The sequence below is a fragment of the Lithobates pipiens genome, unplaced genomic scaffold, assembly GCF_037356315.1.
Source record: "Lithobates pipiens isolate NorthernLeopardFrog02 unplaced genomic scaffold, aLitPip1_a1.2 Scaffold_16, whole genome shotgun sequence".
Taxonomy (NCBI): Eukaryota; Metazoa; Chordata; class Amphibia; order Anura; family Ranidae; genus Lithobates; species Lithobates pipiens.
Window position 1 is genome coordinate 279,069,167 of NW_027507748.1, and position 22,744 is coordinate 279,091,910.

The window sequence follows — 22,744 nt, forward strand, 5'->3', positions numbered from 1 at the left end:
CAGTGGGTTCTAACTGTATGGTGATAGGATTGACTGGGGGGAGGAGACCTATCGTTGTTCCTACTTAGTAGGAACAACGTTAGGTCTCCTCTCTCCTGACAGAACAGGGATTTGTGTGTTTACACGCAAATCCCCGTGCTGGCTCTTGTGCACGCGATCACACTTGCCGGCCATGTGCAACGGGTCCCTATGCGTGCAGCGGGTGCACGCGCCCTCTGGCGGCTTCTAAAGGGAAAGCCATACCTGTACGGGATTTCGCCTAGGAGAGCCATTGGGCCGCAGTATATCTGTGTGAGTTGGTTGGGAACCGGTTAAAAACTGACCACACTAATCAGGAGAGCACATTGTGGTCAGTTCTCTAGCTATGCAAGGAACTCAGCCTATTCTCCTCCAATGATCAGACTTGTCTTGACACGTCCCGCTGCACAGCCATTCACGGGGAAGCTCAGTGTGCTGCTGATTCTCCCCCCCCCCCCCCCCCAGCTCTAATGCAGCTGAGAACAGAGGGAATGTGATCACTTATAAAAAAGGGAAAACAGGTATTATAATGTTTTTTTTTATATCTATACAAAAATGTTTTGCATTTAATTTCTATTTTAACCACTTGCTTACAGGGCACTTAAACACCTTCCTGCCCAGACCAATTTTCAGCTTTCGGTGCTCTCACACTTTGAATGACAATTACTCAGTCATGCAACACTGTACCCAAATGAATTTTTTGTCCTTTTTTTCCCACAAATAGAGCTTTCTTTTGGTGGTATTTGATCACCTCTGGGGTTTTTATTTTTTGCGCTATAAATGAAAAAAGACCGAAAATTTTGAAAAAAAACGCATATTTCTTTGTTTCTGTGACAGAATTATGCAAATTATTAATTTTTCTTCATAAATTTTGGTCACAATTTATACTGCTACATGTCTTTGGTAAAAATAACCCAAATTAGTGGATATTATTTGGTCTTTGTGAAAGTTAGAGAGTCTACAAGCTGTGGTGCGAATCGCACAAAATTGATCACATCTGATGTACTGGTGGCCTATCTCGCTTCTTGTGACCCGAACAAGTCAGGAAAGTACAAATACCCCCCAAATGACTCCTTTTTGGAAAGTAGACATTCCAAGGTATTTAGTAAGAGGTATAGTGAGCTTTTTGATGTTGTCATTTTTTTCCCACAATTCTTTGCAAAATTAAGATTTTTCATTTTTTTTTTTTTTCTCCACAAAATTGTCATTGTAATAGGTTATTTCTCTCACGTGGCATGTGTATACCACAAATGACACCCCCCAAAAAATTCTGCTACTCCTCCTGAGTATTACAATACCACATGTGTGGGACTTTTTCACAGCCTGGCCACATAGAGGCCCAACATGCAGGTAGCGCCATCATGTGTTCTAGGAACATAAGTTACACATCTAACTTGTTGACTATTTATTACACTTTTGAAGCACCAGGACAATGACACGTGACACTGATGACAGATGGCACTGATACGTGGCAATGATGACAGGTGGCACTGATGACAGATGGCACTAATATGTGGCACTGATGACAGATGGCACTAATATGTGGCACTGATGACGCGTGGCACTTATACGTGGCACTGATGACACGTGGCACTAATACGTGGCACTGATGACACGTGGCACTGAAACGTGGCACCGATGACAGATGGCACTAATACGTGGCACTAATATGTGCCACCGATGACAGATGGCACTAATACATGCCACCGATGACGCGTGACACTGATGACAGATGGCACTGATAAGTGGCATTGATGACACGTGACACTGACAACAGATGGCACGTGACACTGACAGGTGGCACTGATGACAAATGGCACTGATACGTGGCACTGATGACAGATGGCACTATGTGGCACTGATGACACGTGGCACTGACGGCAGGTGGCACTGACGGCAGGTGGCACTGACGGCAGGTGGCACTGGGGGCAGGTGGCACTGGGGGCAGGTGGCACTGACGGCAGGTGGCACTGGGGTGGATGGCACTGGGGGCAGGTAGCACTGGGGTGGATGGCACTGGGGGCAGGTAGCACTGGGGTGGATGGCACTGGGGGCAGGTAGCACTGGGGTGGATGGCACTAGGGGCAGGTAGCACTGGGGTGGATGGCACTAGGGGCAGGTAGCACTGGGGTGGATGGCACTGGGGGCAGGTAGCACTGGGGTGGATGGCACTGGGGGCAGGTAGCACTGGGGTGGATGGCACTGGGGCAGATAGCACTGCTGGGGGCGGATGGCACTGCTGGGGGCGGATGGCACTGCTGGGGGCGGATGGCACTTTTTATTTCATTTTTTTAATTTTTTTTTTTTCCGGAATCAGAACGGCTGCCGCTGCAGCCGTTCATCTCTCCCCTCTCGCACTGTCTGTGCGAGGAAGGAGAGCGGCGCTGCGAGATGATCTCATATGTTTACATATGAGATCATCTCCCATTGGACACGCCGATCACGCTGTAAACGGCCGCTGTGATTGGCCGTTTACAGCGATCTGTGTTTGCCTGTCCCCGGGGGACACGGCGAGCACAGAACTTCCGCGATGCGCGCCCGCGGCGGCGCGCATTGCGGAAGTAAACATCAGGCCGTCCAGGGACGACCGCCCAAACGAACGCGCCTGCTCTACGGCCGTAATTCGGCTATAGGGCGGGCGCGAGGAGGTTAAACTGAACGGGTTGTTTTACAAGGTGATTGTTTACAATCAATTTAAATTATGTTTCTCTTCTTCTTCTTTTTTCTTTCTCTCTCCTATATCAGGTGACAGTAATGAAGAGATACAGGCACTGATACAGAACTATATACATGAGATTGAAGAACTGAGGTAAATATGCTTATTGAATACAATGGCAAAGTGTTAATTCAGGTATACTATTAATCTAGCAGCTCTGTAAACCCAGGACCACGCAGGCGATTACATCTCTTTACTGAGAGATTTAACTGTTTTTAACAGTTATTTTATTAGGATCATATCGATTTTAGTGTGCTGCATATGAGGTCACTACCAGAAAGCAGTAAAATCTCTCAGTAGCAGAGATATTCAATCACCAGTGTGGCCATAACAGTCAGATGGGTGCTGCATTTCCTGGGCAGCAATGGATATATGGATCAGATGCAGTTGGGGTAAATGTGAACAGTCATTGACATACCCAAGGAGACCACTTATTTTCCATTAAGCGAAAATAATGAGCGATGCTCCAGATTTCAGATCATCCGTTAATGGAGTGAAGGATTGAAGTACAAGCAGTGAGTTGCTTTAAACTTTATCTGATAAATAAATCCACATGAAGTTTGTTTTTTATTAATCTACTGAAGGACATCGAAAGTCATTCACCTTCAGGTTATACTGCTGCCTACAAGAGGATTAAAACTAAAACAAAAAACTGTATGGTAACCCAAGTTAGCCCCTACTTCTACCAGCATGCCTCGGTTGTTTTGCTTACTTTCCAAGCAGCATGGTTGTCTTTTATTCAACTCTGCTAAATAAAAGACTAACCTATTTTTACTAGCACTATTTTTCTTTAACCACTTGCTTACTGGGCACTTAAACCCCCCTCAGTCCCAGACCAATTTTCAGCTTTCAGCGCTGATGCACTTTGAATGACAATTGCGCGGGCATACAACACTGTACCCAAATGAAATTTCCATCATTTTTTTCCCACAAATAGAGCTTTCTTTTGGTGGTATTTAGTTACAGCTCGGAGTTTTATTTTTTGCTAAACAAACAAAAAAAGATGCAAAAAAAAAAAAAAAAAAATCATGTTTTAATAGTTTGTTATAAAATTTTGCAAACGGGTCATTTTTCTCCTTCATTGAAGTGCGCTGATAAGGCGGCACTGATAGGCTGCATTGGTGGGCACTGATGGGCTGCATTGGTGGGCACTGATAGGCTGCATTGGTGGGCACTGATAGGCTGCACTTGTGGGCACTGATAGGCATAGTTAAGGCGGCACTAATAGGCACAGATAAGGCGGCACCGATGGGCACAGATAAGGCGGCACTGATGGGCAAAGATGGGCACAGATAAGATGGCACGGATGGGTGGCACGGATAAGTGGCACGGATGGGTGGCACGGATGGGCACTGATAGGTACCACAGATAGATGGGACTGATGGGCACTGATAGGTGGCACTGATAGGTGGCTCTGATAGGTGGCACTGCTGGGCACTGATGGGCGGCACTGCTGGGCACTGATGGGCGGCACTGCTGGGCACTGATGGGCGGCACTGGGGTGCAGCACCTTTGAGGCAGATTGGGTGGCACTGTGGGTGGCACTGTGGGTGGCACTGTGGGGTGGCACTGTGGGGTGGAACTGTGGGTGGCACTGTGGGGTGGCACTGTGGGCATTATGGGCACAGACGGGGGGCACTTACTTTTACTTTGTTATATTTCAGGATGGCACTGCGGGAGGCAGGTGGGCACTGGCAGGTGGCATGTGGTGCCTTTCATTGCTGGCCGTGATCGGGACTGATGTCCCGATCACGGCCGCCGGTGATCGGCTTTTTTTTTTTCTCCTCGCGCTGTCAACGCGAGGAGGAATAATAGCCGATTACCGGCTCCGTTCTATCACATGATCAGCTGTCATTGGCTGACAGCTGATCACGTGATAAGGGGTCGGGATCGACCCCTTACACGGATCGGTGATCAGGCGAGTCTCACGGACTCGCCGATCACAGAGCGCGCCGCGCGTGCCCCTCAGGGGGCGCGCAGGCCGCTCGTAACCAGGACGACGTCAATAGACGTAGTCCTGGAAATCTAGGTCCGCGCTAATGCCGTCATTCGGCAATAGCGCGGTACCCAAGTGGTTAAACAAGACCCTTCTCTACATCACTGTGAGAGCTGGTTTCTTTGATTTCAGCTATTGGGTGCAACTGTCCTAAGCCTGGCTTAGGAGTGGCACGTCTAAACCCCACTAGACTCAATGTTGTGGGGCTAGCCTGGAAATTACCTTACAGCACTGGGGTCTTCACATGGCACTGTTCAGACCCTGTTCTGGTAACAAGTTAACCACAGAGCACTTTCAAGGTTTAGAGATGTTGGCATTGCTTTAGTGCTTGATCTTTCTCTAAAGACTGTGAGTAGGCAACTTGGGTTGTGCACAGGAACCAACCTCATACATATTAGTTGCTGGGTTCCTTTGAAATTTCCACTTTCCACTTTTTCACCACGAGTGGAGTGTACCACTATTCGGCATTGAGGAAAAATCTTCCTGCTGCTGCTCCTGCATTGCACAGAGCCACATAGAACTCCAATTTTTGTCCATTCATGCTGCCTGCCTACAGTGACCATAGTCACTTCTGACCTTCCTACCCTCACCTGCCAACAGCTGCTTGGGTTTTAGGAATACCTAAGACCTTACTTGGTACCCTGAGCCTTACATTGCCAATCACAGCAAAATGTCTGATTCTATACACGGGGGAAAGGGGTGGCCTTAGTCCCTTTGCAACTGGTATCCCCAGCTCACACTCTTATGGAGCCATGAATCATTTTGCTCTCTGGGGATCAAAGTAAGTGACACCCCAAACCTTCCTATGCACAAACTCAGCTTTCCAAAGTGAGGGAATGTTTGTCAGACTTGGCCAGTTGTATCTGATGTGCTTAAGTGAAATAGGTAGTTTCCAGGGTCTACAAGCTAGTGTTTCCTGCCAGCCCCCTCGTCAGTCTTCATTGCCAACCTTTCTGAGTCACCACACAGATTAACAGATCTCTGACTAGCGTTTCAAGTCATCTGGATCAAGGTGTCATTGTGTGTGTTCCTGTAACAGAATGGTTTTGGGAGTTCTACTCCAAACTATTCACAGTGCCCACAACCAATGAGGACCTTTGGCCCATCTTGGAACCCTGAGCACTAAATATCTTCGTTTGAGTTAAAAAATTCAACATGAAATCCACCAGGTCTACCATTGTCTCCCTTCACTTGGTTGCCATTCCATGTAGTCAGCAGTGCACACAGCACAGACACTTCCCCATCCTGGGCTGTTCTCAGGATCTTATGTCTTCAGAACCAATTTACCATCCTGCTTCATGGTTGTTGGCTTTAATGGCATGGCTGTTGAAGCCTGGTTTCTGAGAGATGAGGGGTATCACTCAATAAGTGATTCCCATGATACTAAATGCTAGGATGTCTGCTTCTTGCAAGATCTGTCATTGGACATGAAAGGCATGTATCACTTGCTGCGAGACTCTAGGCTTTAAAGACAAGAAGATTCTCTGCGTTATGAATCCAGTCCTTTCTGCAGTTGGGTCTGGACCAGTGTTTGGCTCTCAGCACTTTCACGGGTCAGGTTTCTGCCTTTTCTATCCTTCAGAGATCCGCAGCCTTAATTCAGGGAGTTTCCAATGTAGCTCTCCTTGTTATTTCCCTGTGACTCTATGGGATCTAAACCTTCTTCTCTCTCAGGTATCTGAACCAATGAGAGACATTTCTCCCTATACCCTCACCCACAATGACGTATTCCTTGTAGCCATCAACTCTGCAAGGTGAATTTCTGAACTGATGACCTTATCCTGCAAGGAACCCTTTCTGATTTTGCACAATGACAAAACGTGGTGTTGAGCTCTAAGGTTTTCCTTTTTGTCTAAGGTCATTTCTGCCTTTCACTTCAATTTGTCTGGCTTCAGTTTGTTAAAAAGAGATTTCCTTCCTTTGCCTGGAATTGTTTTGGGCAGTAAGAGTTTACTTCACAACCACCATTTCTTTTAGAAAAACTCCCTTTTTGTCATCCCAGATAGCCCCCATAAAGGTACACCAGCTTCTCATTCCACAATCTCTAGATGGTTCAGACAGATTGATATTCAAGCTTATGGTCTCAAGGATTGGGTTCACTCTATTAGGTCTGCAAATGCTTTTTGACATGAAGATACTGTTTCCCATATTAGCTAGGCGGCCATCTGGCCCTCTGTTCACTTGTATTCTAAGTTCTCTTTGAGCTTCTCCATTCATAGTTTTCTTTTTTTGGGGGGGTTTGTTGGCATTTGTTTACTTTATTGCCCACCTAAAGGTGAATGACTTTTTGTGTAGACAAAAAAATATACATTTTCCACTTTCTGTAAAAAAAAATTCTTGCAATCATTGATGGACACAGGTTCCTCCTCCGTGTTTATGATCATTCCCTTGGTACTGCTTTGCTACAAAACTGAGACATGCTAGTAGTAGGAATTGGAGAATGTTCAGTCTTCCTGTAGACAGCAGCATATCCCAAAGGTGATTGACATTCTGTGTTCCTCAGTGGACGCCTAGAAAGTAAAAAACCCTATTTTACCTGCTTGGGAAGTGGACAGAGGTGAGCTGCAAATGCTAGCTAAACTCACTACTCATCTGAGTGTGCACTGAGGGTGTCTATAAATGGCCTAATAGCAAGTGTAACTCCTGATTTTGATAACTGCTTATAATGGGCCATTTTTTAAACAATAAACAATTGTCTTGGGGTATGCAGATGCTTTTTCTTTTACCAGTCCCCTTAGTTTGGGTAAACTTTTCTTCTTCACCCTCACCTTAGCCAAGTCAGGTACCTTGAACTGCATATTTAATTGTGATATACTGTATAGCAAGTAACAAGTAAGCCCAACCTTATTAAATACTGTGACATCATTTCATTATAAAATTTTGCAATTAACATAGTCCATCAGATATTCCAATATGTTCTTTTGCTCACAGGACACGTTTAGTGGAGAGTGAAGCTATGAATGAATCTTTGCGCCGTAGTCTATCAAGGGCAAATGCACGCTGCGTGAATGGGGGACCTACTACCCCCACTCCATCACTGGAAGCCCAGGTGAATGACGTTGTCCGAAGAGCAAAGGAGGAAGTGCAGATCCTAAGAAAGAAAATGAGGTAACAGAAACTTCTTTTAAAAATGTACCTTCAGCCTATTGGTTATCCTAATATATCAATATTATACATAAAACTGCGTAAGCTCCCTTCCTAACTCAGTATTTACAGTGCTGTGAAAAAGTATTTGCCCCTTTCCTGATTTTTGTTTTGCATATTTGTTACACGTAAATGATTCAGATCTTCAAATTTTCTATATTTTAATATTAGACATAGATAACTCAAGTAAATACAAAATGCAGTTTTTAATTAATTATTAAGGGAAAATAGCTAAACCTTCTGGCACCATGTGAAAAAGTAATTCTCTTCCTTTGCTAAATCATCAATGAACTGTGATTAACCGCATTTTTTGAAAAGCTGAGCTAAGTTTCGCTTGCCACATCCACACCTGATTTCTGCCAGACCCGTTGAATCAAGAAATCACTTAAATAGAAGTTGTTTGACAAAGTGAAGCACGCTAAAATATCTAAAAAAGCAACACATTGTTCCGCGATTTAAAGAAATTCAATAACAGATTAAACTCAAAGTAATTGACATTATCAGTTTGGAAAGGGTTACAAAGCCATTTCTAAGGCTTTGGGATGACAGGAACTGCCAGAGGCTGCGGCCCCAGAAGGAAGACCGGGGGGAGGTTGAAGCCCTGTCAGCAGTGACAGTGAGCCGCTGGAGAGCTTCATTCTAAGGTAAGTTCTAAGGTAAGTATTTCATAGTGTGCTAGTATGCAATTCATACTAACACATTATAACATTGCCTTGCAGGTGACCTTTTTTTTTCCATCAGACTTTACTACCACTACCAATGGACTGATCTCTTTTAATGAGAATTTAAACATAAATCTGAACAGAGGGTCACTGTGTATGTGTTTGCTATACGGTTTTTAGGCTAATGTGTAAATAAAGATCTACTAGTTTTAAAATTTCAGTTTGCAGTGAAATGGCTTTCAGACCATGATTATTCAATTCATACTCTGCATGAGCTAAGGAATGTAAGTGGCGTACCCCAATTTTCAGTTTGGCAGCACTACTCCTTGAGATTAAAAACATTACTATTTCTGTGTCTCAAGCAAATGACAAACATTTTTTAATGGAATACTGTCCTTGAGAGGTGTGATTAATGTACAAACTGTCCTAGAAACATTACACAGGAAACAAATTTCAGTGTTGGTGAATGTAAAATGCAAGGGTACAAAAAACAGCATGCAACATGCAGTCTGACCTTGTAAATATAAACAGAACATGGCAGTATGTAATGACAATCTGCAGCTTCCAAAACTAGCAAGATACATTTTTGTATTTAAATAGCCATGTACTCAGCAGAGAGAGACCTACATTTTGCACCTTATGAAAAATATAAATAAATAATTTTGGGACTGGAAAGGGCGCAAGAGAAAGGACAAAAGAATATAGAAGTGGGATGGATGACACCTAATTAAATGATTGACCTTCATGATGAATGATCATGGCTACTGAAACCCTTGCACTGTGAGCCATAGTCTCCGGTGGGGACGGGGAGCATGTACGACACAAATGAAGGAGGATATGACTCAGTCAGGGAAGGTAAAGACGATTTTGGGTTTACTTTATGATATTTGTGCATCACATATTTACTCTGTTTGGTACTTGTTCCCTTCCACTGCCATAAGAGGCCTTTCTGTATGACACCACTAATAGCAGATGTCATAGATAATGAATTTATCTATTAAGATTTTTTTAGTTGTGTTTAATGGTTTAGTCCATTTTAGTTCAAGAAAATTGTTGACGTTTTTGCTTCTTTCTATCCACAGCCCCGAAGTTAACAACTATAAAAAGAGAGAAAAACACCACTTTGAAAACAGTGAAGAAACAGATGGAAATGAAGGAGAAGAGGTGAGGAGTTTAGTATACCCTTATTAGGGCAGGGATTTGCTTACCATGCAGTTAGTTTCATAAATACCCTTACCATGGATAGCAAGTACCGTATATACTCGAGTATAGGCCGACCCGAATATAAGCCGAGGCCCCCAATTTACCCCCAAAAAAACTAGCAAACTTATTGACTCGTGTATAAGCCGAGGGTGAGACATGCCTGTCCATCCCTGTGTGTGTGTCCGTCCATCCCTGTGTGTCCGTCCATCCCTGTGTGTCCGTCCATCCCTGTGTGTGTGTGTGTCCATCCATCCATCCATCCCTGTGTGTGTGTGTGTCCATCCATCCATCCATCCCTGTGTGTGTGTGTGTCCATCCATCCATCCATCCCTGTGTGTGTGTGTCTCCATCCATCCATCCATCCCTGTGTGTGTGTGTCTCCATCCATCCATCCCTGTGTGTGTGTGTCTCCATCCATCCATCCCTGTGTGTGTGTGTATCCATCCATCCCTGTGTGTGTGTGTCTCCATCCATCCATCCCTGTGTGTGTGTGTCCATGTGTGTGTGTGTGTGTGTGTGTGTGTGTCCAGCCTACCTGTGTCCCGAGCCTCCGTCCCGTGCCTTGCCTCCTTGCCTCCGTCCCGTGCCGTGCCTCCTTGCCTCCGTCCCGTGCCGTGCCTTGCCTCCTTGCCTCCGTCCCGTGTCGTGCCTTGCCTCCGTGCCGTGCCTTGCCTTGCCTCCGTCCCGTGCCTTGCCAGGATCACCGCTCTTCGTCGGCGCCTCGGCCGCCATTCTAAAATTCAAAAGCCGCGCCTCCGCCTTCGCCTGTGATAGGCGGAACACTGAATTTCCCAGCAGCCTGTGTTCCGCCTATCACGGACATCGTCTCATCCTCGTCCGTAGTACGAGGATGAGCGGATGTCCGTGATAGGCGGAACACTGACTGCTGGGAAATTGAGTGTTCCGCCTATCACAGGCGGAGGCGGAGGCGCGGCTTTCGAATTGTAGTATGTCCGCCGTCTGTCTGCTCGATACGCTGATCGAGCAGTCAGACGGCGATGACTCGAGTATAAGCCGAGGGGGGCACTTTCAGCCTCAAAAAAGAGGCTGAAAATCTCGGCTTATACTCGAGTATATACGGTATTTACTTTATGGGTGCTCATATTCAGTTGGGAAGAAAGAGAAGGGTGCGAATGGTCTGTCAAGAGTATCTTTTTTTTTTTAAACAAAACAACATAGTTAACTACCGTGTACGCACACTATGGTCTTGATTTCAAATGCTTTCCAGCATATTGTAATTCGTTACTAGATATTACTGCAAGAGTGCAGGTAGCAAATGTTGGTCATGAACATAAATACAGTCTGGAACTACCTAGATAAAACATGTTATAATTTTTTAAGTTGGGCTTTAATACTACATACAGCAACAATAATAATAATGTAATGTGTTGTGAAAAGTACTTGAACAACATTTCTCCTTGCAGTGGGGACCAGAGTCCATACTGCAAGGGTTAAATGCTCCTCATGTCTAGAGGGTGCAGTGCTGGCTGTATTACTTACCTGTTTCCTTGCATTAGCCAACTCTGGCACTCTCTTTCTCTGCCCACAGCTCTAGTCTGTGGGCAGAGTCTTAGCATCATCATATCCAATACAAGACCCTGTATTGTACATTAAGGAGGCTTGAGTGCAACCGCAACCAGTCTAAACTTACAGAGGCAGCTATGGGAGATCAGTCGTAATGCTGCAGGGACACTGCTAGAGGAAGGAATTAGGTATTTCTCCTTATTCCTCTGCCACTAGCTATAACAAGCATATACTGCCTGCAGTGCAGGGAGGTATTCCTAGAGTTGGGCTTTAACAAGATAGCACAATTACTTGTCTACACGCAGCCAGATCTTGGTCTAAAATGCTTCATAGCATATAGTACCAGTTACTACAAACTGCCTAACTGAAATGACCAAATACTAGTCATTAGCAAAAATGTAGTACAGCACCTAGCGATAAATAAAATTATATTGTTATCAAGAAGTACTTATTAAAGGGGCGTGGCCTAGCAAAGAAGCAGTAGGAATGAAAATTACAAGAGCTCTGTTTCTCCTAAGATCTTACAGCTGAATGTAACCAATATAGCAGCCTTACTTCACATATCAAAGATGTCCAAGCAATTTGGGACCATGAGGGATCAAAGACAAGCCATCGTGTCATTTATCCACCAGTATTTTACCTTGGGGAAAGCACAAACTGCTACCCAGGTCACAGCCAACATGGCGCTGCTGCATATACTGTCCTTTCAGCATGCTTAGACCAGAAACACCAGCAGCAAACCAGCCAAACCTAATTACTTACGAATCACCACCCAGCAGCATTTCAGACTGCTTTACTAACCTCTTTTGCCTGCAGACTCTGCTGTCTCAGGCTCTTCCACCTCACAGCCAGAAAGCAAGGAGTTCTAAGACATTTTGTACTCCATCTCAAATTAAAATGACATTAATTTGCATTGATGGAGCTCTACAGAGGGAAAAGTAAGTGATATGATCACAAATCTTGACTCCACAGTTTTAACTTTAGAGGAAGAGATATTGGACCTTTTTGGGCAAACACTCCAGCGGTTATTCGACTGCATTGAGTCCTGTGGAATTTCCTATACAAGGGAACATCCTGTTCATCCACATCAGAAGAAACGATGACTGCTTCATACTGCACTCCCTGGATCAGTTATTGGACCTGTTTGATTTCACTGAGGTGAAGCCGATTCCCATTCCAGACTGGCTGGATCTCCCAGGCACCTATACCTTGGTACATTACATGGAATCCTTTCAGTTTGGCCTCATTCAGTATGAATCCATGATGTGAGAACTGTAACAATCTTACTGCTCTCTCTATATACTGTGAGCTCTCCATCCTCCCCATGACAGCATAAGCTGCTGCTCGTCTCTCCATAGTAGTTCGTGATTTATAGGTATGTGCACCCAATATCTCCACATCCCATCAGGGATACTCACTTTTTGGCACCTGCCAATACATTCCTGACTTATCCACCACTATAACAGTATGACAAATTAAATGTACCATCTGCAAGGCCCAAAGCCTCTGCTTGTCAGTGTACACTCCTGCTTTCTTTGACTTACCCAAGGAGCTGATCCCCATTCCTCTCTGAAACTGCCCATAAGAAACGTTTATGTAACCAGCTCTGCTCTGCTAACAAGAGAGGTTGTGCAGGTACCAAGCACCAACTCCCTTTCCAGATACAAAAGACTCCAGACACCCCCTTCCATGGCCAAAGAACTGGCAATTTACCTGCTTGCCTTGAACAGTCCCTTCTAAGCCCACGTACACACGGTCGGAGATTTTGCCAACCAAATCCATCGGATTTTGCCCGTCGGATTTAGTCCGACGGATCGTGTCCGAAACTGTTGCATACACACGGTCGGGCCAAGTTGGTGAAAAATCTGATCTTTCAGAACGTGATGACGTAATTTCGTTACGATGGGACTACATTCAGGCTAGTAGCCAATAGCTTTGATGTAGGAATTTGATCTGAGCATGCGTGGCACTTGGTCCGATGAAAATGCCCTACACATGATCGGATTAGGTCCGTCCGGCCCAGTTGGTCGGGAAATCTTTCCAACATGTTGGAAAATTGGGTCGGACGGAATCAGTCCGATGCATACCACAAACAGTCGGATTATCTGACGACACGGTCCGATAAGACTCATTCCAACAGATTCTCTGACCGTGTGTACAAGGGCTAATATTTCTGGCACCTGTGGAACAGCTCAATCTTCTCTATCCCGGTTGTATTCTAATGACAGCTATTTTGCTATATGTTCATAAAAAAGTCAAAGTTCACTGCCTACTACATATAACCCAAGGAGCCTGGTACAATTGGGGCAGTGCTCAGATTCCTTGTCTTAAGTTTTATTGTTTATGCAATATCCTTTTAACACTGCTCAAGTTATGTTTATTGGGGATTTGCTCCTAGCCTTGGATTTGCACCCATATATTTCACCTCTAGACCAGTGGCGGCTGGTGAAGTTTTAGGATGGGGGCGCAAGACCCCGCCCCTCCATGGTTGGCCCCTCCCACTTCTCATAAGCCACACCCCTTATAGAATCCATATCATATACCAGGCTGCACATTATATACACCGGGCTCTGCACATCACATAACAGGCTGGACATTATACACCGGGCTCTGCACATCACATAACAGGCTGGACATTATACACCAGGCTCTGCACATCACATAACAGGCTGGACATTATACACCGGGCTCTGCACATCACATAACAGGCTGGACATTATACACCGGGCTCTGCACATCACATAACAGGCTGGACATTATACACTGGGCTCTGCACATCACATAACAGGCTGGACATTATACACCAGGCTCTGCACATCACATAACAGGCTGGACATTATACACCAGGCTCTGCACATCATATAACAGGCTGTACAACATATACACATAAACAATAAATGTCATGTATGGGTTTAAAATGACAAATGCCATGTTCAGTCGTCTATAAATGAAGATGCCCTCTCTGCGTCCATCACCCCCTCCAGTACACTGATATCCTGGGGTACACCTTCCATTAAATAACCCAATTCTCAAAGCAATCTGCATATAATTAGCAGTAGATATCTACTATAAAAAGTCTACAGATAAAAGCAATGGATTTCTCCATCTGCAACAAAAATCCTCCGCTTATGAATGAACCCTCCACACATCAGGCTCCGTGCAATGATTGGAATGAATTAAAACCAGATGTCAGCATGACACCAATCATCATGAATAAATCTATTATGCCATCTAGTATGAGATTGATCTTCAGGCTATGTCTGCTGTCACCTGCCCTCACTATACACCTCCATGTATTGTATGCCCAGTATATATGTCCCCATGTATGCCCAGGACCCGCACACACACCCGAAGCCCACTTACCTGACTGTGTGCTCCTCTCCGGTGTTCTCTGCTCCTCTCCTGCACACCGCTCTACTCCTCTTACTTCCTGTTTCCTCTCTCAGGTGCAATGGGAGAGAGAAGACAGGAAGTGACATCTGAGTCAACTCAGATGTCAATCAAACTGCCCGGTGTGGTAAAATTTCCTGCGACTCATAAAAATTTCTCACCCCGTCACTTCCGGTGCGGCTCCGTCACTGTACAGCTGACGGCGGGCCTTTACTGCGCATGCGCCAAGTCCGTGATATTAACGGCGCATGCGCAAGCCCTTTATTTCAGCGGTGGTTAAAAAATATACACGGAGACTTGCGGGTGGGCGGGCGGAGCTGAACAGATGCTTAGGACGTCAGCAGCAGCCCCGCCCACCCCACTAACATGCCCCTGAATCGTGTCTTTTGCTTGTATTCTTTTGCTGATAGGTGCCCCTCATTCTATTAGACGATGCATAGTGAGTGTTGTAGTTCCAGGGACCACGCCACTGATATTTAAACGTAGGTTTGCTAAAGATTTATTTGATATGTCTAAAGATTGAGGAATTTTTATAAGTCGCAGGAAATTTTACCACACCTGGAGATCATGTGACAAGCCCCCTACAGGTCACAGGGTGGGGCATGACGAGTGCTTATTCTGAGGAACAGTGCGCACTGTCTAATAAAGCGTCACTATATGTCTGTGGAACTACGAGCCCCAGTGTGCACTGCCTACAAAAATGAGTATGTTTGTGGAACTACCACGCTCTCTATGCACTGTGTAATAAAGTGTTATAAATGTCTTTGGAACTACAAGTCCCAGTATGCAGTGCCTAATAAAGTATTATAAATGGAACATACTGAAAAGATTGTCCATAGACTTTAACAGGGAGTTGGATTTCCCATAGAGAATAACAGAAAAAAATGGAATGCCCATAAAGAATAATGGAAACAAAATATTTAAATTAATGACAATCTTTAGACATATCAAATAAATCTTTAGCAAACCTACGTTTAAATATCAGTGGCGTGGTCCCTGGAACTACAACACTCACTATGCATCGTCTAATAGAATGAGGGGCACCTATCAGCAAAAGAATACAAGCAAAAGGCACGATTCAGGGGAATGTTAGTGGGGTGGGCGGGGCTGCTGCTGACGTCCTAAGCATCTGTTCAGCTCCGCCCGCCCACCCGCAAGTCTCCGTGTATATTTTTTAACCACCGCTGAAATAAAGGGCTTGCGCATGCGCCAAGTCCGTGATATTAACGGCGCATGCGCAAGCCCTTTATTTCAGCGGTGGTTAAAAAATATACATGGAGACTTGCGGGTGGGCTGGCGGAGCTGAACAGATGCTTAGGACGTCAGCAGCAGCAGTAAAGGCCCGCCGTCAGCTGTACAGTGACGGAGCCGCACCGGAAGTGACGGGGTGAGGAATTTTTATGAGTCAGCGCCAGGCGGAAACTACTCAGCGCTTCAGAAAGCGCCCTGAGGCGGGCTAAACGCCCGCAAATGAAGCGCCACGTCTGCAATCTCATGATTGCATTGACGTGGCGGTTCCCATAGTGCACTGTGTCCAGCGCTCGAGCACAGTGCACTTCCTTAAAGAACTTTTTTTTTTTAAAGGGGCAGTTTTAAAACTTTTTTTTTTTATTTTTTACATTTTTTTTTTTTTTTTTGTGACCACACAGAAGGGGGGGGGGGGGGGGCGGCGCCCGGGCGCCCCCTATGGACGGGCCGCCACTGCTCTAGACACAAAATCACCTTAAGTAAACTAACAAAATCATCTGAACAAGCTTTTACAACATTCCAATCAGCTCGCTAGTATTCAAAGATCCCATATAATATGCTCTAAAAGTTGGATATGGAGGGTCGTTTTTCATTCCAGTTTCTCCAGAAACAGAGTCCTTCTACTCTCAATATAATATATCCTCAGTTCTCTCCCCTCTGTTGGAGATGTATTATAGTAGGCATTATAGTACCCTAATACTGTATACATATTCTGGGAATGCCCATTATTGAAATCTTTCTGTAAACAAACTATTTTACTGACATTTAAACTTACTGATATCAAAAGCACTGAGAACCCAGGAGCTTTCCTTCTTCACTTGACCCCAGTACTAAACAAAAGATATAAGAAAACCTTACTCATTTGTCTGATCAATGTGGGCTTGTATTCCACTATGACGGTGCTTAACTACCCCTCTATCTGTAAGTCTGTTGTTGACCAAGGTCCATCAGATTAAAACTATAGATGAATTTATAGTAGCCATAAGGAAGAACAATCTGAAAAATCTGTGTTTATTGGGTAGATTTGATCCTTTCTGTGAAATATTATCAGGCTCTTTACAACTAAACAGAAGAACCAAGAATAAACCGTTCCACACCCCTACTTTTCCTTTCACCTCCTTCCCCCATTTTCTCCCCCCCCCCCCATACTCACGCCCTCTCCCGCCCCTACAGGAGCTACCTTTTCCCTACCTGACACTCCCAATTCCCAGCATACAAATGCAGCACAGCAGATTTCATATTTAATGAAGCCAGTTTCTATTCAAAGACTATTCTAGCATTTTAGGGAGAGTTCAGAATATATTTGCATAATGATGAAAATCATTTGCGTTGGACTTTTGTTTTACATAGAAACACTTACATATAGTGCTGCAATATCTTACCTAATTGTACCACAACAATTACAAAATCTAGAAAAAGAATTTGAAAAAAATAATCATAGGACATTACATTATTATTATTATAACGATTAGGTCTTATTCACACCTTTATGTTGTTGTAATGCAAGGAAAAATATGTTTTACTGGGCATCCGCAATACACATTAACAGTATCACACAAGCCACAGAACGGTGTGGTGCTGTTAATTTTTAATGGTACCTTAAAGCATCCCAACGGACCTACATTATCTCACAAAAGTACACCCCTCACATTTTTCTAAATATTTTATTATATCTTTTCATGTGACAACACTGAATAAATGACACTTTGCTGAGTGAGTGTACAGCTTGTATAACGGTGTACATTTGCTGTCCCCTCAAGATAACAGCCATTAATGTCTAAACTGCTGGCAACCGCTGGCACCCCTAATGCCACGTACACACGATCAGACTGTCTGGCGGACTTAGCTCAGCGGACAAACCGCCGGACTTTGAATTGGAGGTCCGCCGGAATTTCCGAAAGAGCGGACCTGCCCACACACAACCAGACTTTTGGCGGGAGTCCACCATACTTTTGAAAATGAACAGACTTGCCCACACACGGAGGAAAGTCCGTTCATTTTGAACGTGGCTCCAGGTAGCTGGGACTAGGGCAGGAGGTCAGTGTCTCTGCCTACGGCGTCGAGATTGACACATTGCTGACCCCGTCACCTGGTATGGACTTAAAGGGTCCCCCTAAGGTCCATATCAGACCCTTATCCGAGCACGCAACCCGGCCGGTCAGGAAAGGGGGTGGGGATGAGCGAGCGCCCCCCCCCCCTCCTGGGCTGTACCAGGCCGTCTGCCCTCAACATGGGGGGGTGCTTTGGGGACCCCAAAGCATCTTGTCCCCATGCTGATGAGGACAAGGGCCTCTTCCCGACAACCCTGGCCGTTGGTTGCCAGGGTCTGCAGGTGGGGGCCTTATCGCAATCCAGGAGCCCCCTTTAATAAGGGGGCCCCCAGATACCAGCCCCCCACCCTATGTGAATGAGTATGGGGTACAATGTACCCCTACCCATTCACCTGTGAAAAAAATGTAAAAAAAAAACACAAGGGTTTAAAATAATTTATTGCACAGCTCCGGGGGTCTTCTTCCATCTTGGGGTGTCTTCTTGCCGGACTCCTCTGCTATCTTCTTCTAGCTCTTTTACTAGCTTTTTAACTAACTTTTGTGAGATACTGTACCTTTGCGAACCATTGTTCCCTTGTGACGTGCAGTTGTGCTAAAGGGTCCATTGTGTTGCATTAGCAACTCATTCAAAATTAATGGGCTTCTTTACTAAAGCATACATTAACATATGACATAATGCACAATAAAATGCATGCAGTAATGCTCTGCAAAGGTTTTACTCTGGCCACAATGCTGCTTTTATTTTGTTGTTAGTGTAGCAATAATATATCTGTTCTCCATTATCTTAGGAAGATGAACAAGAAGAGAGTGAGTGTGAAGAGGAAGAGGAGGAGGAGGAGGAGGAGAGTGAGGAAAGTGGAGAGAGCGATGCTGTGACTGACTCTGAACCTGAGGATAAAGGTGAGAAAACATAGCACAAACGAATACATCACAAGAAAGTTCTTGAACCTTATTCAGATAATCAGAGGCAACCTTTAGGCCTCATTCACATGGATGTACTTAAACATACATCCCTGCAAGGGCCATGTTTGCTGCACAGTGGTGCACAAGTTGTCCATGCATCCCTGTTCATGGAGTCTTATTCATGTCAGTTGGGATGCAGTGGCTGCAAGGACACAGCCGATGCTCCCAATTTGACATGTGGAATGAATGAACACTTATAAGGACTGCTCATGTCCTCCACATACCTTGTGGATTTCTTCTACATATGCTTCCACAAAAATGTGATTTAAGCCATGACCACAATGCAATAAAAAAGGTATACTCCAATAGTTTAGTATAGTCTTAGAAAGTTATTGATTAAAACACAGTGCATAAGATAAACTCATATACTTGCATCTCTCACTGCTCCCTGTGTATCTGTTTGTTTGCATGCCTAGTTCCACCTCTGTTCATGAAGCCACTAAACCATCTCTAAAACTCAATCTTCCAGGAACTCTTGGAGGAGATCTGGCAGACCTTACCTGTGAGATTGAAATTAAACAGCGCCTCATTGAAGAGCTGGAACAGAGTCAGCGTCGGCTGCAGACTCTGAAACTTCAGTATGAGGAAAAGCTTCAGCAGCTACAGAACCGCATTCGTGACACACAACTGGAGAGGGACCGCGTGTTACGAGAGCTCAGTATGGGGTGTTTTCAAATACTTTGCAACTTTCCCTTGATAGTCTGTATTAAAATCTTTTCAACTTTTATTTTACTTTACCATACAGAAATCCCATACGTGCACTGTAATTTCACATTACCCAGACACAATACCATATTTGTTGTATACCTAGTAAATATCAAAGTCGTTGATCCCACAGGCACTATGGAATGTTATACAGAAGAGAAAGCTAATAAGATCCGAGCCGATTATGAGAAGCGATTGCGGGAGATGAACAGGGACCTGCAAAAACTACAGTTAGCTCAGAGAGAACATGCACGACTTCTCAAGAACCAATCACGGTATGAGCGTGAATTACGTAAGCTACAGGGAGAGCTCAATGATATGAAAAAAGCCAAGGTGAGACAAAAGAAGAAAGAGTTTGTTAAATGCTTGCTGATTTATGTTTGAGACTTATGAATCCTAGCTGTTATGTTTATACTATATACCTTAGATTGTTTAATCTGGACTGGTTTTGATTAAGTCAGGAGTATTTCTGTTATTCTGCATTGTTCTTGTAGCCAGTGTAGTCACCAGCCTGTAGAAAGGATGAAGTGATGTCAGTGAAATTGCGCCATATTGTTCTTTCAGGCAGTACTAGTAAAACAGATGCGCGAGGAGCAACAGCGAAGAAAACTGGTGGAGTCCAAGAGGAATCGAGAGATTGCACAGCTTAAAAAAGAGCAGCGTAGGCAAGAGGTGATAGGAGCTAAATATGCATAGGGGTGACATAAGTGAAATAAAATTATTCAAAATAAATGATGCCTAAATCTGTGTTAACTTTTATTTTCTCTCCAGCTTCAGATTAGAGCACTGGAGTCACAGAAAAGGCAGCAGGAAATAGTCTTAAGACGTAAAACTCAGGAGGTCAGTAATAAACTGCTTCAGTATAGTTCTATGCAGTCTTTTCCCCCCAAAGTTCACTAATCAACACTGAAGTCTATTAGACTGTGAGCCTTTGCAATTTGACAGCAGAGAGACTTCTCTATCGTCAGAATACACTGATCAATGCTACTGGTGGCAATGATTGATCGGGAAAAGGCCAATAGGCTGGTTGTACAGAAGTTGATTGGTACAATAGTTACAACTGTCTGAATTTCGATCAATGTTTGGCCGGCTTAAGTGTTGTTAGGACGGGAATTGTGTTTCTGGCTGGAAGTTAAAAATAAAGGAAAAAAGCCTGAAAAAGAAAGCCAAGTCACTACATCTAAAAGTTGATAAGCTGCAAATATAACCTTTTTTTTAGGTTTGAGGTTTCATTAGATCAGAGATTCAGCCTAAAACAAATTTGTGGCTGAGTTTTCAGTGCCAAAAATCCAAAATAAAAATAAAACAGGGCACCTATATATCCCATACAGTATGTCTGTTAACCAGATCTTAACATGTATCCCTGCCCCTACCTAAATGATAATACTAAAACCAAACCCTAAAATGAACACTTAACATTTATCCTAATCTTTATAACCTTACTAAACCCAATATTTATCCTTAAAATCTTACACTCAACATGTATTCTAACCCTTGTAGCCTTATACTCAACATGTATCCTAACCCTTAACATAGCCCCTAAAGCTAAACTCCAGTCGATGTTGCTTGGTACAAATATACAGATACTTCTGAATTTTCTGAGTTTTATATTTGTTCCAGGTCAGTCAGTTGGAAAGTCCTTGAGCCAGTGGGGCTGTAAAAAGCCAAGCAAATAGCATTGCCAGAAAAAGCACCTTCAATGGCAGTCTCCACATTTCTACTATGATAGGTCTATTTTAAAAGATGCACTTTCAAATGCTTATCGCTATTTCGCATTTCAAATTTTTCTTCAAATTCATGGACAAAAGAAAATAAATTACTTTCAATAGCAACTATTAACATCATTGCATAGCATAGCAATGCTTTATGTAAAAAGTCATGTATGCTGAATTTTGGTGCATTGATCTGCATTTTCCATTCAAATTAGTTAAACAGCATCGATATTTGGTGCGAACACAGCCACATACTGTAGACTTATTAAGTAAAATCAAAACTGAAATGCACAGTGTATTGTTGTACCCAGTGTATTGTAGTGTGAATTATAAGTTAGATAAACTAATAAGATTTTATGGTACTAAAAAAAAAAAAAATTCTGCTATGAGTTACTGCATTTTACCTTATTGAATTAGCCAATTTGTGCCTAATATGAAAAATGACTAAACAAGTATTACACCTCAGTCATTTGTTTTGTTTTCCTTTTGCTCTAAAATGTTTTATTTGGTGATCCAGGCAAGATGTAAAATTCTTGAAGTCATCTGCTTTTTTTTTTTTTTTTTTACTTTTCTAGGTATCTGCCCTTCGTCGTCTCTCTAGACCAGGCCAAGATCGATCTTCTAGTCGAATGTCCTCATTTCAAGATTCTGGGGCAGAACTGTCTACAAGCACTACATCATCTGAGCCAGACATGTTGTCACGCTCTGTGTCCAGCATTGTGCGACAGTGGAACCGCAAAACTGTGGTGGAAACAGGGCCTGCAACGAATGGAAGCAGACCTGTGAGGTAAACTATGTAGGGAATTTACTAAAACTGGGGCAGGCAAAATTTGGAGCAGCTGTGCATGGCAACCAATCGACTTTTAGATTTATTTTTCAAAACGTAACTGAAAAAGGTGTAGGGAGAAGCTGATTGGTTACGATGCTCCAGATTCTGTCTGCTCCAGTTTTAGTAAATCTCCCCTTATATGTTGCATGTACTTCCATTAAATCTGATCTCTAGGCAACACCTAAATACACAGCTGAAATACATACTGCATATGTTAGCTGTTTTGCTTGCCAAATAATTTGCAATTCTGTTCCAGTCTTGTGGTGCAGGCAGCCTTCCAGACATCAAAATCAAGAATGTGACCTCACTTTTTTCCTACTGCATTTAAGAAATAAAACTTAGTCTAGAACAAATAGGATAATTAAGGTATAGCAGCAAACCAATGAACCTATTGTGCTTCTCTCTACTGTAAGCATAGTAACGGTTAGGCAAACTGCATTAGAGTGCTGACCATCCATTTCCCAGTATGACTTCAGTTAGTTAATATGAAGTCAGATTAATTTTCCTATATTGGTTGTGTTTAAAATATACTTGGTAATTCGTAAAGTAGAACTAAAGATTTTTTTCATTTAGGATAAAGTTA

The 22,744-nt window shown here is 43.7% G+C and overlaps 1 protein-coding gene across 6 annotated transcripts in view; it reads left to right on the forward strand.

Moving 5' to 3' along the window:
- Positions 1 to 22,744, forward strand: part of KIF21B (kinesin family member 21B) — a 157,178-nt gene that overhangs the window by 74,591 nt on the left and 59,843 nt on the right. For all 6 annotated transcript variants that reach the window (XR_013274487.1, XR_013274488.1, XM_077481484.1 and 3 more), the window contains exons 10-18: positions 2,764 to 2,827; positions 7,662 to 7,838; positions 9,619 to 9,700; positions 18,741 to 18,852; positions 19,385 to 19,573; positions 19,754 to 19,953; positions 20,185 to 20,292; positions 20,392 to 20,460; positions 21,908 to 22,119. Coding sequence is in view for 4 of the 6 variants with exons in the window: in XM_077481484.1 (XP_077337610.1) it covers positions 2,764 to 2,827; positions 7,662 to 7,838; positions 9,619 to 9,700; positions 18,741 to 18,852; positions 19,385 to 19,573; positions 19,754 to 19,953; positions 20,185 to 20,292; positions 20,392 to 20,460; positions 21,908 to 22,119 (1,213 nt within the window). In the remaining 2 variants the exon portion in view is untranslated. The remainder of the gene's footprint in view (positions 1 to 2,763; positions 2,828 to 7,661; positions 7,839 to 9,618; positions 9,701 to 18,740; positions 18,853 to 19,384; positions 19,574 to 19,753; positions 19,954 to 20,184; positions 20,293 to 20,391; positions 20,461 to 21,907; positions 22,120 to 22,744) is intronic.